This window comes from Monodelphis domestica, chromosome 1 (genome assembly GCF_027887165.1).
Source record: "Monodelphis domestica isolate mMonDom1 chromosome 1, mMonDom1.pri, whole genome shotgun sequence".
Taxonomy (NCBI): Eukaryota; Metazoa; Chordata; class Mammalia; order Didelphimorphia; family Didelphidae; genus Monodelphis; species Monodelphis domestica.
Genome location: NC_077227.1, coordinates 93,480,462 through 93,496,640, shown reverse-complemented (window position 1 = coordinate 93,496,640; position 16,179 = coordinate 93,480,462). Strand labels below are relative to the sequence as shown.

At 37.5% G+C, this 16,179-nt stretch overlaps 2 protein-coding genes across 4 annotated transcripts in view; one reads left to right on the top strand and one right to left on the bottom strand.

The window, feature by feature from the left end:
• INPP5F (inositol polyphosphate-5-phosphatase F) overlaps positions 1-4,470 on the top strand; it is a 100,070-nt gene extending 95,600 nt beyond the window's left edge. For all 3 annotated transcript variants that reach the window (XM_007478907.2, XM_001376725.4, XM_056803393.1), the window contains 3 exons: positions 339-467; positions 1,070-1,157; positions 2,026-4,470. In XM_007478907.2, coding sequence (XP_007478969.1) covers positions 339-467; positions 1,070-1,157; positions 2,026-3,175 — 1,367 coding nt within the window. In that variant the 3' untranslated portion in view covers positions 3,176-4,470. The remainder of the gene's footprint in view (positions 1-338; positions 468-1,069; positions 1,158-2,025) is intronic.
• A 2,280-nt stretch (positions 4,471-6,750) lies between these two features.
• The window catches only part of MCMBP (minichromosome maintenance complex binding protein), a 31,121-nt gene continuing 21,692 nt past the window's right edge, over positions 6,751-16,179 (bottom strand). Inside the window, exons 9-16 of the mRNA XM_007478906.3 lie at positions 15,369-15,538; positions 14,587-14,710; positions 13,944-14,061; positions 11,900-12,065; positions 10,246-10,379; positions 7,917-8,081; positions 7,528-7,616; positions 6,751-7,182 (exon numbers count right to left, since the gene is read on the bottom strand). Coding sequence (XP_007478968.1) covers positions 7,056-7,182; positions 7,528-7,616; positions 7,917-8,081; positions 10,246-10,379; positions 11,900-12,065; positions 13,944-14,061; positions 14,587-14,710; positions 15,369-15,538 — 1,093 coding nt within the window. The 3' untranslated portion in view covers positions 6,751-7,055. The remainder of the gene's footprint in view (positions 7,183-7,527; positions 7,617-7,916; positions 8,082-10,245; positions 10,380-11,899; positions 12,066-13,943; positions 14,062-14,586; positions 14,711-15,368; positions 15,539-16,179) is intronic.

Sequence of the window (16,179 nt, the reverse complement as noted above, 5' to 3'; positions counted from 1 at the left end):
GCTCAGGGCCCCTTTTCTCTCTCTCCCCTACCTATCCAAGTAATCCTAATAATTTTTATTAGAATCTATGCCAGCTCTTCTATTTGAATCAAAAGCAGTTCTATAGGTAAATCATTTATACATTTTGTTTGCTTTTTGCCTCTCCCATTAGACTGTGAGTTTCTTGAGCAGGAAATGGCTTTTGTTTCTCTTTTTAGCACTAGTGCATAAGCGCAGGTGTTTGACTAAGACTGACTGAAAAGTATTCTAAATGCATAATTGGTGAAAATAATTTCAGGGTTTGTACTATCTTAAAAGTAACTTATACAATATTTATGCTATTCATTTGGTGTTTCTAGGTCCTGAACCCACTCTTTTTGGGAAACCAAAGTTTTCCTGCATGAGGTTACACTATAAATATAAAGAAACAGGTGGTTATTTTCATACCCTCCGAGCTGTGATGCGAAACCCAGAAGAGGATGGCAAAGGTAATAATGATAAAAGGTAGTTTTATGATGAAGTCTGTTATACTGTGGCTCACAGCCTCCCAGATGTACCCTAGTCATACAGTCTGGAAGAGAAGTAAACATTTTGAGACTTTAAAATTGTATCTTCATTCCCAGCGTGGGGACTGCCTGAGCTGATGGTTCATCCCGAGGCAGGATACAATTTTTAGTAGGACATGGATTATATTGATGTAGTCTGTGATGGAAATTCTCAATTTGACCTTGCAGTAGAATATGTAACTGCAGAAAATCTCTCATTCAATACAGTGTTGGAACAAAATTATTCCTTTTGGGGTATATCAAGTGATTCTCTACATGTCCATTAACCTTATAGCACTAAGGATGAAGGGAGGGTAAAGATGGGGTAGAGATTTAAGTGATTAAAGCTGCACCAAGACATTTGGGACACTTTATATAGTTGTTACTGTTTTTTTGGGATTGAAGGCATTTTTTTTTAGTGGGATTAAAGTTGTCCACCACCCCCACCCCCCAAGTAATAATAGGCTGATTAGGTAGCATCAGATTGCATTTGGGGTCAGATTGGCTACATTTTGGAGGATGACAGACTTCAAATTGGGTTTCAGATACACTTCAGTGCATTGCAGAGATGCTACAGATCACCAAGCAAGCTATGGGTTTAGATGTACCCATCATAGAGAAAAAACTTGAGAGGTGAGTTTATTTTCTTCCCCACCTTTTGGGATTATTAAAAAAAAAAGTGACATATTTTTAAAATAGGCATTTCTCAGGCCTTTAAAGAAGAAAAGAAATATTGATTCTTGGCTTTGAGCAGGGCTAGGCTAGCTAGTCTGGGACCTGGTAGGTATGGAATACTTTCTGGACAAAAAAAATTCAAAGCAAAATAAATGGAATGAAGACTTATTTTTTCTCTCCTCTCAATATTGCTATTTGTAGTTTTATAGATATATCTTATTTTCCATATGTAATACCCTTAAGGAAATATCTATTTCAGTTAAATTTTGTCTTAGAACCCCAATTAAGATTTTGCAAAATATTCAAGTTTTTATAGGATGAGATTTGGAAAATTAAAGGTGGAATATTTTTCATCAAAATTATTCTAAAGACAATAATCTACTTCAAGGATTAGATCTAGTTGATGTTTCTAATTTGTTGGCATCAGATATAAGTACTGAAAAGTTTTTGTAGACATCTTAATCCTGGTTGGTGCTCTAAGTAGTATTTCAATAAAAATAATCTAATAATCTTTGCCTTTCCACTTTTATAACATTTTTTTCTCTTCTTTCCCCCTCTCATCACAGTTGCTATGGTTATATTCAGTAACATGATGATGCCAACAAGAGTAGCTTACTTTTTCAGTGTTCATTACTTTGTTTGTTTCATCCTTGAAACCTTTTGAAAGTTTTAAGATCGAATAATAATAAAATAACTTGACCAGAGTTCAACTGTCTGTACTGGGCATTTTAGGTAGCTTTTTAGCAGTCTTTGAAATGAAACAGATTCATTGTCCTAATGGGATTTCATGTAGAAATTCTTAACTTTTTTTCCCTCCAATTTCTAGGAAGAGTAGTAAACCTCATGAAGACATCATTGGGATTAGAACTCAAAACCAAGGATCTTTAGCTCAAGGAAAGAATTTTTTGATCAGCAAATTCTCTTCTCTAAATCAAAAAGTAAAACAAACTAAATCCAATGTCAATATTGGCAACCTACGCAAGCTAGGGAGCTTCACAAAACCTGAAGTGAAAGTCAACTTTTTAAAACCAAACTTAACGGTGAATCTTTGGAAATCAGACAGTAGTCTTGAAACTATGGAAAACCCCGGTGTGATGGATAGTAAAGGTCAGATACAGTCTGATGAGGAGATCTCTTCAGATGACTCGTTCCATTCCGATGAGTACCTTACCAATTCCAAGTCTGAAGAGGACAGGCAACGAGTTAGTTCTTTAGAAGACGTGGGGCCGGTGGACTACGTTCTTCCCAGTTGTGGCATTATCGCTTCGGCTCCCAGATTAGGCAGTCGGTCTCAGTCTATAAGCAGCACCGACATCACCATTCGCGTTCCTTCTGAGATCGTCGTAGCCCACGGCAGCGGTCTGGGGAGAGGGCTGCCCTCGCCAATGAAGAAGAGTCCTTCTGCTGACAATGTGTTGGTTGACTTTGAGAAGCCAATAGATGCTTATTGCCACAGGTTTGTACAAGACGCTCAAAGTAAAACAACGCGGCCGTTAGAGATGGAGCCGGCTTCTCCGCAGGCTGCTGAGGAAGGCTCCGAGTCTCTCAGCGAGGAGCATAAGAACAAAGAAGCCAAATCAGAAGTAACGCAGGAGATTCCTCCTCGGCCCTCTAAGCTCGATGTCCCATCGGACACCACGGCACCACATTTGTTGTCAGTCGACCCTCCTCATTTTGCTACAACTCAGAAGACTCCGGGGTCTGCATCGAGCATACTTGAATTTGAGGCAGGAACTAACCCAACACCTTCCCCTGCAGAAAGCAACGGCAGCAGAGCAGTGTCCCCTTTTGCAAAGATCCGAAGCTCCATGGTGCAGGTGGCTAATATTACCCAAGCTGGGCTGACCCACGGGATAAACTTTGCCGTCGCAAAAGTCCAAAAGAGTCCAGCAGAAGCTGAGGCAGTTAATGAGGTAGCACAAAATGAACTGAAAGACATGTTTACCCAGTGTCAGACTAGAATAATTCAGATCTAGCTAGCCACAAGTAGTTCTTCAATGGCTTGTATATACTCTTAAAGAAAATTAGTTGATACCAAAATCTCGTTGTAACTTGTACTGCCTGAGTTTGGGCATCAAAACTACCAATTCCGTATTTTGGGAGAATGGTTTTGAGACTTTCTGAGCAGGATTCAGAATTTCTAAGAGCAATGAGATGATATTTACCCTAGAATATCTTGACCTCAGCAGGTAGTTTTTATACACTGGTACTAACAAACAAGCTATTAATTTTAATTCCAGAATCCATAATTTGGAGAAACAATCTGGAAAGTGCTTCCACTAAAAGAATGAATCTGGACAAATTTACTAATTGTTTATCCCCAGCTAAAAATAGTGTTTTATCTGTATATTATGTTTACCTGGGAGAGTAGAGTATTTTAATCCTTGTTTTAGTTGTGTGTGTTCCATTGATTCTAAGAGGCTGTACTCTCATTTCTGTATTAGGTAGTATTTTTGCAAGATAATTGGATAGTTCCAGGAGTTTTAAGACTGAGTTGAATGTGGGAAAATGTTTGTGATGCAAAAAAACCCAATGATTGTTTGTGATTTTGTCTATCTAAACAGCCATCTTCCTATAAAGAGCTCATTTGAGGATACTGTAGTTAGGAACCAGGTACCATTTGACCTGATTATCCACCTGAAAAGAAAAATCAGAATATATTGCTGCCCCCGCATTTGCATATGCAGTTTAGGAGCACTTAAAGCTTAGTTGTTAGAATAAATCTGAATATATTCAGATTGTGTGACCATTCATTGCCTGGATACCCCCAAGTTCCTTCAAAAGTGCTTTGAGGAATGTAATGAAAACTTTGTGTGCACTGGTTATGGATATTAGGATCTTTAAGTATGAATAGAAATGAAACTTGTTTCTAATGAGGACTTGCCCACATTTTTATGTAAGCTGCTGTAGAAAAAAGGTAGCCAGCTTCAAGACCACTCCAACTAGAACTTTGAGCTATTATCCTCACCATGTAAAACCAGTGCCTCCGTGTTTTCGTATGTCCTGTGAGCCGATTGCACATGATACACGTGTCATGATTGTAGTGTAGTGGCTCAAGAGGCTTCCTTTGGTGTTGAAGTGATTATCAGCTGATCAGATTGTCTGTTGAAACTTTCTCTTTTGTTATTTATTCATGTTTTCCTAGTGATGTGGGTGTTTTTTCGTGTCAATAAAATCTTGTCATTGTATATTTAAAATAAAACACCGTTGTATTTTAATGCAAAGGGATATATATGAGAAATATTTTAATAAAAAAAATTTTAATTCCAAATTAACTTCCTGATGTTTCAGATTTAAGAGGCATATGGGTTTAGACTTTGTCCCTTTCCTTCCCTTATCATATTCCTTTCATCATGGTATTCAGTATTTTTATAACATTTACAAAAACTATTTAAAAATTCAAGATCTCTAAAAACAAGTGGTCATCTCTCACTTTTGAAACCCAGATATTTGAACCCCAGTGCTTCATTTTTTTCTTATAGGGTGGCCAAATTTCTCCCAGTAGGCCTTAGTAGCTTAAAAATGCATGAGACTCCTCCAAGTCAAATGTCCTGTGAATATCCAATAATATATTATTCTGGATCACTGAAGGGCTGATGGAAATAATTTCTTAGATGAAGAATATTTTCTCAGTCCTGCAAGATAACTGACCATAGAATGTTTTTGTTTTTTAAACCCTTACCTTCCGTCTTGGATTTAATACTGTGTTCCAAGGCAGAAGAGTGGTAAGGGCTAGGCAATGGGGGTTAAGTAAGTTGCCCAGGGTCACACAGCTGGGAAGTGTCTGAGGCCAGATTTGAACCTAGGACCTCCTGTCTCTAGGCCTGGCTCTCAATCCACTGAGCTACCCAGCTGCTCCCTACCATAAAAATGTTTTAAGGCCTACTTGCTTTGATTATTATTTGCCAACTTTTTTAACAATCAGATAAACTTGACCAAAATGTAAAATACCTATTTTGCATTTGTAAATGAATTTCTGAAATGAGGAAGACTGACTCCTTGGAACAAGGAAGAAGATAAAAGCTTACATTCAACACTGTGTGTGTGTGTGTTCTCTATTATTTGACATTCAAGCTATGTTTACTGAAATCTCTTCATTGTTGTCTCCAATGATGTCACCCCAGTACTTTTTCTGTGCTCATTTTCTGACTTCTGTTACTTTTAGACACAGAAACCCTCCTATCCGTGCATCCTAAACTTTTCTCTTGGCATTTCCAAGTGTCCTTGACAAAGGCAGCTGACTCCCATCTTCTGACCCCAGCTTTTTTTCCAGAGCCTCAAACTTTATGCTGCTCTCCACTAATCATTTGTCAATGGTATCCCAATCATCTAGACTCAAAAAATATCATTTTCATCTTTCTTCTTTCTCCCCTTTCAATCCACTGCCAAGTGGTAGCAATTCTACCTGTGCTGTGTTGAAATTCCCCACATCACAAATACTGACCAGTGAAAAACCTGCAAAACCTCACTCTCTTCATGTCTCTATCACACCAGCCAGGATGACTCTCCGGTCTCCCTTTTCCAGTCTGGCTGTTAGTAAACTACCATTCAAGCTCTCCCTAGCTTCTCTCTGCCTTCCTAGCCTTCTTATGATACTTCATGTCATCCATACCGCTACAAGCACATTCTCCTGGGGTTCAGTAATGTCAGACAAAGAACTTTAAACACAAAATGTTATAAGTATAGTCATGTCTGATTATTGCAAAGAATGAATCCCATGAGGAAGTTCAACACCATTTGGGATTACAATTTTGTAAAATAAGGTCATCAATTCCAGCCCAATGAAAAGATGCAGTGGATTAGAATAAGGTGACAGCTTTCCGGGATGACGTGGACTCCTTGCCAGCTAGCCCAGAGAGAACGGGTCATGTAGGAAATGTCATGAGCGAAGGTTTAGATGAAGGTGGAGGCAAGAAGGGTCATGCAAGAGGCTGCTTCTGAAAAATAGCAAACTACAAAGCTAATTAAGGGTACCAGGTGATGAAAGACAACAGGAATTTTTTTATTTTTCCCTGGAAGCTTTAGAAGTTTTCTGAGCCAAGAAATGGCCTGTGTCTATAACTGCATTAGGGTGTCAAGGAGCTGGGAAAGTTGGAAGAGCTTTTATTATGTTGTCAAATATATTTACTCTTTCTTCTTCAGAGAGTAAAACAAAACAATAGTAAGACTTTTAAAATAAGCTTTGCCTTGTCAAATTAAGTCCCCTAATATAAATTTTGTCTCATGTGCAAATTAAGTTATATCAAAATTAACTACCAGGGTAAATGAGGAATATTCTCCAATTTAGTTTTGCTATCTTTAAATATAGTGTGTGCACACTTGTAATATAATGCAATTCTTTTGAATGTCAGTTTTCTCAGCCTAAGCAAACTTGATCATTCTGTTTAAGACAGTAAGAAAAAGCTAGATTTGGAATGACTTATCTTGACCAAGTAGCTGCAAGTAAAAAGAGTACAATAATAGTTCATAAGACTTCAAACAGTGAAAAATCTATTCCATTTTCTTGATGCACCCTCCATGGAAAGCCCTGAGAGTATAATCAGCACAGCACTACTATCAATATTAAATCTTTATTATCAAATAATTTGCACAGTTACCAGTTTAATTACAAAAAAAAAAAAACTTGAAAAGCTTCATAAAATCAGTAAGTTTAAAAGGCGGCCTTACTGAACACCATATAAACTTCAGTTTTCAGGCATGATTTGGATTTCAAGGAAAAGTGTCATTTGTTTTGATACAAATAATCTACAAAACAATATGATATAAATGATATTTCAAAATTACAATAATCTTGTTGCAGTTTGCACATTACTTTTCATAATCTGTTAAACTAAAGGAAAAGAAAGGGAAAAAATGTTAAAGTTCATTTCCGTTAACACATTTCTGTTGTTGAAGCCTGGTTTTTCGTAAGGCCTCCAGCTGCTTGGCGCGTAGCCACCTCTCTCTCGACAGCGTCGTCTGCCCAGCACTGAGAGACAAGAACCTGCGTCAGACACAAAGAGGAACTTGAGTGCACTGATAAACGGGCCTCGGCGCGCTATAGGACGCCCGCACCGAGAAGGAACTCTAATGGAGGGATGAGACTTGCCCAAGGCCTGCTATGGAGTCAAGAAAAGCTGGCCTGAAAACCTTCGTGGCCCACCCGGGAAACACGGCCCTCTCGTCGCCACACGCCTGGACAAGCTCTTCCTAAACATCACATTCAAACTCCATTTCACTTGGGGTGTCACCCTCAAACGTGAGCCAGGATCTCAAGTGCCCGTTACTGGCTTCGTGAGCACGAAGCTATTTTGAAGAACTAGGAGACGCCCCGATCGTCCCGAGTTACCTGGCTACGACGAGCAGTCGATGGAGGTCGTCGGCCGTGATGCTCTGCGGGTCACTCTTGCGCATCTCCACAAAGTCATCCTCAACCGCCTGCGTGAAGACGATGACAGCCCCAATGTGAGGAGCGAAGGCACCGCCGGGGAAAGGAATCGTTGCAGATTTGAGCATCTCCTCATCGCCTATGCCTGACCACCGTCTCTTTTTAACCCTTCCCTCCGGCCTTAGAATGGATACGAAGCTCTGGTTCTGCCGCGGAAGCGTCTCCAGGCTGGCCGCCCCCTCCTCGCTCAGTCTCCCCCCCCCCTACTCCCAGCATGGCCACCCTCCTCGCTCTGCCCCCTCCCCCCCCTCCGCACCCCCAACATGGCCACCTCCCCTTGCGGCACGTACCTTGGTGACCTCGTCGGAGATGCTGTAGTCCAACAATCGCAGCAGAGTCAGGTAGACGCGGAATTTGTTCAGGACCGAAGGGAGGACGGCGCCGAGGAGGCTGCTCATGTATTCCTCCATATTTGGCGGAATGATCTGTGGCTGCAAGTGGACCTGGCAGTCTGACTACGAAGAGAAGCAAAAGACGATCATTTCCAAGTTTCTAAACAAGCACAGACGGTCCAGAGCGTCGGAATGTTTCTGGTGACGGGGCGGCGGCTAACTTGTTGAAGGGAAACACACTCCTAGAAAAATCAGTCAATTTACAAGAATGAAGCAGTTGAATCATAATCACAGGAAAAGTGACTAAAGGCAGAATAAGATAAACTGAGGGGAAACAAGGTAGCTGGGGGTGTTTTTAAGCCCTTCTCTTCTGCCTCAGAGTCAATGTGACTTGCCCAGGGTCACACAGCTAGAAGTGTCTGAGGCCAAATTTGAACCCAGGACCTCCTGCTTCTAGGCTTGGCTCTCAATCCACTGAATCCCTCAGAGCTGTCCCAGGGTATGTTTTGAAGAAGGAATTTTCAAAACAGGTTTTGCACAGATGGGCTTCCACGATTCTGGGCCACATCAAGTCACCAGGAGAATAAAAAGGTTCCTTGGCCATAGGAGGCAGCCTCACCTTGTTTAACTCCATCTGTGTGTGCCCGAGGAGCCAGCCTGCCCCCTGGTAGCAGAAGGCCCTGGGGCCTGGCCTGGACTTCTGGGCTCTGCATCCTCTCCACAGCGCCCCCTGGGGGTCATCTGTGTGGCAGAGGGGGAAGGGACCCTTCCTTCCTGGCCCCATGCAGTTTATGTACACTGGTGCACACACTGACAGAAATTTTACGCCAAGATCCCAGTAGACGTTTATGTTAGCACTTCCCCAAAGGCGTATTGCTGCAAACACAGGTTTTCCCTCCCTGAACACTGTTCAGTGTATCTCATGGAAAAGGTATCAGACAGGGAGACAGAGAACCTGGTTTCACTCTTAGTTGGGCTTCTGTCTTCTGATCAATGAGGGAGCTTGGATTCAGCATTTTCTTTTTCACCCTTACCTTCCGTCTTGGAGTCAATACTGTGGATTGGCTCCAAGGCAGAAGAGTGGTAAGGGCTAGGCAATGGGGGTCAAGTGACTTGCCCAAGGTCACAAAGCTGGGAAGTGTCTGAGGCCAGATTTAAACCTAGGACTTCCCATCTCTAGGCCTGGCTCTCAATCCACTGAGCTACCCAGCTGCCCTCGGTCTTAATTTCTAAGATGAGTCCAGACATGACAGTCTCCTTGTCATCAGTAAAAATCAGGCAGTGGCACATCCATTCAGTTTTCTATCTGTTGCCTTCTCATTTTCTCAATATGATCTAGCTTAATTTTCACACGTTCTATGTAAATGTTCCATTTATTATCTTCCTTCCACATCTCTTTTACAAGTGAACATCCATATTAAGGAGGTGCTTCCTAGCCTAGAAACCAGAGTGCTGCTCCCTGGGAAAAACACAGCAGAAGCACTAGAAATTCACAAGAAAGTCAATTCAAGAGCAGAAGCAACAATATGACGTTTCACAACCATTTTATGTGCTTTTTTAGAAATTAGAATCTTGAGTCCAGTTCTTTTCCCTGAACAAAAGGATTCAAAATTAGTCCAACAACTTTAGAACTCTTATTAAATTGGTTGTTTTTTTGGTCCACAAAATCTCTCAAGGAACTGACCTAATATTTCCTAACTCCAATTTCCTTAGTTTATCCAAAGCTTTGATTTGGCTTTAATTTTTAAAAAAGGACTACATGAAATGCTATGTGAAAGCTGAGACTTTCATGACTTATCTAATAATATTGAACATTTCTCAGGGAGATCATAAAAATAATGGTTTATCTAAAAAGCAACTTCATTAGTCAAACCATATTATAAGAGACAAAACAAGCAATTAACACACTGAGGCAAATTTGAGTGAAAGTCATATGAAAGAGGCTGCCAACAACTCTTTAAAATACCTAAAATTCTGCCTTATGTTGAAAGCAGCTTTCTTTTTCTTATGTTTGGCAAGTGTAAGAGATAGTTTTAAAGTTCTTAAAAGAATTTCTATATATATGTTAAATGAAAGTGTATGTAATAATCATTGTAAAGTGACATAAACCAGTATTTGTCTACTTAAAATTATTCTACTGCCTATATAATCAACAATGACTATTTTAATTATATTTTGGAAAGAAAATGAATGTCAAGAAATAGAAAAAAGAAATTAAGAAAAAAGTATTTTTCATTCACACACTTATTAGTACAATTTCCCTCCATTCAAAAATTCCTCAACATACCGGTAGGAGTGATCTGCCCTCTGAAGTAATAAGTACATTAATATTGCAGGGGAATTCCATCTGGTGGTAACTAAAGTCATAATCCACCTTCTGCCAAGTAATTAGGTTGCCTAATGCTGTTACATTATGGACTCCTAATAAAAGAGAAGAATTTTTTTTAGTTATTTAATTTAATTACCTGTGCAAACTAATTTCATTAATATCGATTAGAAGATAGAAAAATTTTACTGCACTGTTTAATGAAGGAAGAAAAATTAATGTTGACTGACATCAAAGATCCAGACATCCAACAAGAGAATCTGGAAATGTCATTTAAAAAAAACAAAAACAAAATTAGAGGCCTTTCTATTAAGATCGAAGATATATCAACGATATCCATTATCCCGACTTTTACAATGCCAAAAATGTTAGCTATAGCAATAAAACAATTCCACTTGAAATAATTACAGAATGCATAAAATATTTAGGAGTCTAATACCGACTATATGTATATATAGCACTGTATGGAAAAAAGAAATCTAAATAATTGGATAAATATGAATTCATGGATAGATGGCATTAATATAAGAAATAACAAAACTACCTAAATTAGTTTATTCAATTCCATGCCAAATTAACAAAAAATTACTTTAAGAGCTAGGGGAAAAAAAATAACAATTCATCTGGAGAACAAAATGTTGAGATTCTCAAAGGAAATGAACCAAAAAAAGTGAGAAGGAAGGAGAGATTAATAGTTCCATATTTCAAAGTATACTTCAAAGCACTAATCATCAAAATGACTGACTAAAAAGTAAAGGCTAATCAGTGGAACAGATTAAGGACATAACAGAGAAAAAAAAAACCCAATAGTAGCCTACAGTGTTTAAAGTTAAAATTTGGTCGGAACCTAGTTTTCTAAAAAAACTGCTGGGAAAACTGGAAAGCAGCCTGGCAGAAAGTAGGGTCAGACCAACAACTCACACAATATATATACTAAGTCATGTATCAAGCACATATATTGACTTAAGATGTAAAGGGTGACATCATAAAAAAAATTAGGAAAAAACAAAGAACATGTTTTCTTTGCAACTATGAGAAAAGAGTTCAGGACCAAAACAGAAGAGGAGATCACAGAAGATAAAGTCAATTTGTAAAGCAAAATAATAAAGTTTTTGCACAAACAAAACTAATGTAGCTAAAATTAGAAGAGAAGCATGTAACTGGAAAAATACATGGGAATAGAGAAGATCCAGTAAATTATTCAATGATAAGAGGCCTAAAGACCCGAAAATGCTGTGTGGAAACCCACTCCTTCCTCAGAAAGATCTATGTGATCTGAATTGCTAGAGGGAGTAACCACACCAATGAAAAGCAAAGTTTCCTAGACTTTTTCATTAAAAACTATTGGAATCACATTTAACTCAGTGTAAATGTTCCATCATGAACTGCTTTAGGCTACTACCAACAACTCAACTGCAAACTATCTCTTCTCCCCTTTTCTCCCCAGTACACAAAGTACAATATCTACAAAAGATGTTTTAAAATGTATATGGTCAAGTTTTTATCTTGAAAGGCTTCTATGGTGGATTTTCCCCTCCATAGGAGATTCAAGAGAATTATTAAAACTAGCTGTAACCACATCCCAGCAATGTAGGGGCCATGTACAAGTGCTTACCTGGGGTGTCAAGCTGTCCTTGCTCAAGAAGAGTCTCATCTATCACAAGGGAAGTATTATTAGACAGCTGCAAAATTCCACTGACTAAGCGATTGGCTGTGTAATCCTTGTGAGGAATTAATTTCAAGAGGTTCATATTCTCTATTGTCATCTGCAGACGAAAAGACTTGGAAAAAAAGAAAAAGTTTACTAAGAAAAGAATCTGCCAGTTTCTAGACAATTTGTAATCAAGATTCAATATACTGTTTCTAATGGATAGTTTGGTATAATGATTCTAACTAAAAAGAGCTTGATACTATGGTTCGGTCACACTGGAGAAGTTTTTTTGGATGTTGGAAGCACATGTATAATTTCTTGGGTGACCTTGAGCAAGTCACTTAACCTTAACTGACTAGCCCTTGCCACTCTTCTGTCTTAGAACTGATACTAAGACAGAAGGTAAGGTTAAAAAAAAAAATAAAGCACATATAGTCAAGACCTAAATAATATATACACTACTTTATTTGAAATTGAGTTAAGGATTAACTTGGAGGACAGTTTTTGCCAATGAATAAAAAAAAGTTGTTTGTATAATGAGCTACACACACAACAAAGGTTATCTGTTAAGTTTTAATTACTCCTATAGGTAACCATGAGTTAGTCTCTCTTGTTTTACATGTCAAAGTAAAAACGTTTCTTTCACAAATAAATGCTAAAATGGAGACTTCAATTTAAGACCTTAATTTCAAAGCCGCTATATGCACAACCTGTGCAAATAAACAAACAAGTAAATAAATAAAATGAAATGGCAAAACCTACAAAGACTCCAAGCATGTCTACAAATTGCATTCAGGCAGTGCATAGAAACACTCTCCACCTAGCTGAATACTACTGTGTCCTCCGCTACAGGAATGAAATCCTTGCTAACCACATTTTGATTTTTTTTTTAATTCTTTCCCCCAACTTCCATGGCACTCTATTTCTTCCTCTGCCTCCTGGTACCACAATAATCTTATGAGCTGCACTTCACCAGTTAATGGCCAAAATACTGTCTTTGACATTGTGATCTTCTGTTGGAAAGGGGGTTCAATACCTCCAGAGAGGCTTAATTAATGAGTAAAAATTAGCCCAAATTTACCAAAGTGTTAAGTCTCTGAGGTATCTAACCCTGGTTCTGACTCCAAAGCCAATGCTCCTTCCACCGAGCCATCCTGACTACTCTGGATGAATGCAACTATCAAAGTGAAACAGAATAAACTTTTTAAGGCAATTTGTTCTCATGATAGAAAATAATGAATGGGACACCTGATTTAGACATTTTACACCTGATATACAAATGAAGAAATTCTAGACAGTCAAAAAAATCAAATTCAAGATCCAGAAGAAAAACATGGACAAAAATGGCATACAGTGAGGTCATGAATAAGCTGCTATCTACACTGGTGAAAAAGCTACCAATGAGACTATGGATCTTTTGGTGTAGCAAAATTTACTATTATAATTAGTCACCTGTTTACTATAAATAAGAAAATAGCATATTATAACCATACAGATAAAATGAAGCATCCTAGGAGTTGGAATGGACCTCAGATTATCTAGTCTACACTCATTTTATGGATGAGGTCTAGAAAAGGAGTTTGGCTTGCCCAAAGTAACACAGTTAGTTAATTAATGATAGACCTAAAATCCAGGTCTCCTGTAAATTTAGCATTTTAATCCCTCTACTGTCTTAACTAGCAAATGATGACACCCCGCTAAATGTCTGCACATCCAAACATTTTAAATTGTCCTAATGTAACAAAAAATTTCTAGCACCCGAAATGAAATATTTTTATTACTTCTTGTCCACCTCCCAAGCTTATATTCTCAATCTCATATTTAAGTGGTCAACTACTAAATTCAGTTTTTAGTTCATGCAAGAGATATGAGATAATACACTTTGGACGAACTACGGTTGTGATCATTAGTGGATCTTAAAATACTGGTATGGAGTAGAACATAATGCAAAGCACGAACTTTCTAAATTTATGTACATATTTGTGAAGTATATTTATATTGATCTTACTGCTGGAACAAGTTGTTGAATAATTTGATATATGTGTTCTGTGAAGGTACTATTTCGAGGGCAACCACTCAAGTTAACTGTGAATTTTCCTAGAGGAAGAACATCTCTCCTGGTGTACCTGAAAAAACAAAACCAAAAATTATCAAAAACATTAACTAACAATTTTGTTGATGTTTAAAAAACTGCATTTTAATGACTTAGCACTATTGCTGAAATAATAGGACAAATGTAGAAATATATATGAAGAAATAGCTAATTCTCCAATTTTACTCAATTCCAGCCAGTTTCTGTATTCGATCTTGAGCTTGAAAATTTTAAATAGCACAGCCCCAAATTGTGAGACAGACTGATAGAGGAATCAGGAAGACCTGTGTTTAAATCTGTCTTGAAATATACTGGCAGTGTGACCCTAGGCAAGTTACTTAACCAATGAGTGGCCAAAGCAGTGTTTCTAAGACTTTAAGACACAGTGATGTTCTTCATTAGTATAAGAATTTTCATATTTAAAAAATGCCAGATTTGGCTTAAACTATATTCATCTTGCTCCCCCAAATCTAATTTAAAATATACATTATCTCAGAAGACATTTTCCTTCTCTCAAGTCCCTTAAATATTCCCCTCTATTAGAATTTCAAGAACTTACACAGTGGAGATGAGATGCAATATAAGATATTCAGCAGCCAAGCTATCTCCCAAAAGGGCATGGGTTAGGAACCCAAGAAGTTCTGCTCTAATAGGAGATAATTCTGACATGAAACCTGAAATAACTGAGAAAAAAAAAACAGAAACAAAAATCTCAAAACCCTCAATTATTTTCTTCTAATGCATTAAAAAGAAAAGAGTGGCCACAAAGTCAAGAATACAATCTCATATTTTAATGGCAGGACACATTCTTTGTTTTTGGCCTTTCAAATTGTGTTGAGTTCTTAATGATGTATTTCTACTTAATAAAAAGTGACATATAGCTTCTCCAATTTGTCCGTTTAAGGGGTTCAATAAAAGTTAGAAAAGCCAACAAAGAAACTATAAGTGAGGCAGTTTACACTGACCTACTACAAGACTATATTTTTCTCCTAAAAAGTTATATTTTTAAAAAATATGTAACATTCTCCTTTAAATTATTATTTATATATGCAATTTTACATCTTAAAATTTTCCCTTAAATTATCATTCATTTGATGTACTATTTACTATTACTGAAATGGATCCCCCCCCCCCCTTTTTTAAATAAATATTCTCTGTTACAAGTGATGTCTCACTGGAATGTGGGAGAATATACTAGGAAATGAAGATGATATAAAAACAACAAAGACATTAATCATTAAAAATAAATATCTTTAAAAATTTCCTTATCACTACAATGAATATTTGAAAACTATAGAAACTTTTTTTTTAATGAAATACTTAGTGTAATCTTTTACTTACAGCTTTTGCTATCCTCTTCCTTAAGAGAAGCAGGTAACAGTGGATTGATGTGCTGTAATTTTTGTGCTAAAATCACATGAATTCTTGGAACTAATGAAGCTGGGGGGCTATGTACTCTTTGTTCTTCTAGAGTATCCATACATTCCAGGGGATCCAGTAACGATGAGTCCCTAGGATGGTAAAAATAAAAAAAAGGTTACATATTAAGCATTTTCAAAAGAATAAAAGACCCAAGCCAATACTTAATATTCTCCTCTGTTCATCTTCCAGGTGCTCTTCATGTATTTCTCAGAATGAATTTTATGCAGCTATAAGTAGTAAAACAGGTAAATCCTTTAAAAAATACCTAAATTAATTTAGATAAATGGGACCTCATAATCAGATAATGGTAATGTTGTGTGTATTCACATAAGGAAATATATAGTACCATAAAACTTCATGCAGTTATTTCAATAGATAATTTCTCAAGAGTGTTGCACACAGTGTGAATGCTTTTCCTGAATAACTTGTTAAATAATGAAATATACTTCAGAGTTGCTCAAGGAGGATTTGGCTCTCAATGGTTAAGCTTATTGATCATCCATTCAGCCTCCTTTAGTATATTAACCATTCTGGTAATACTGTACTTCCACATTAGCCTCATTCAGGATTAAGTGGTCAAGCAAAGGTAAACTGAAATTATGCTATTTTGTTTTAATAGTTCTAATAAAAGAGTTGGTCTGAAATGTTAACAGGTTATTGCTATTCTTTATTAAAGATTCTTTTAACCCTTACCTGCTGTCTTAGAATCGATATTAAGTATAGAGTGGTA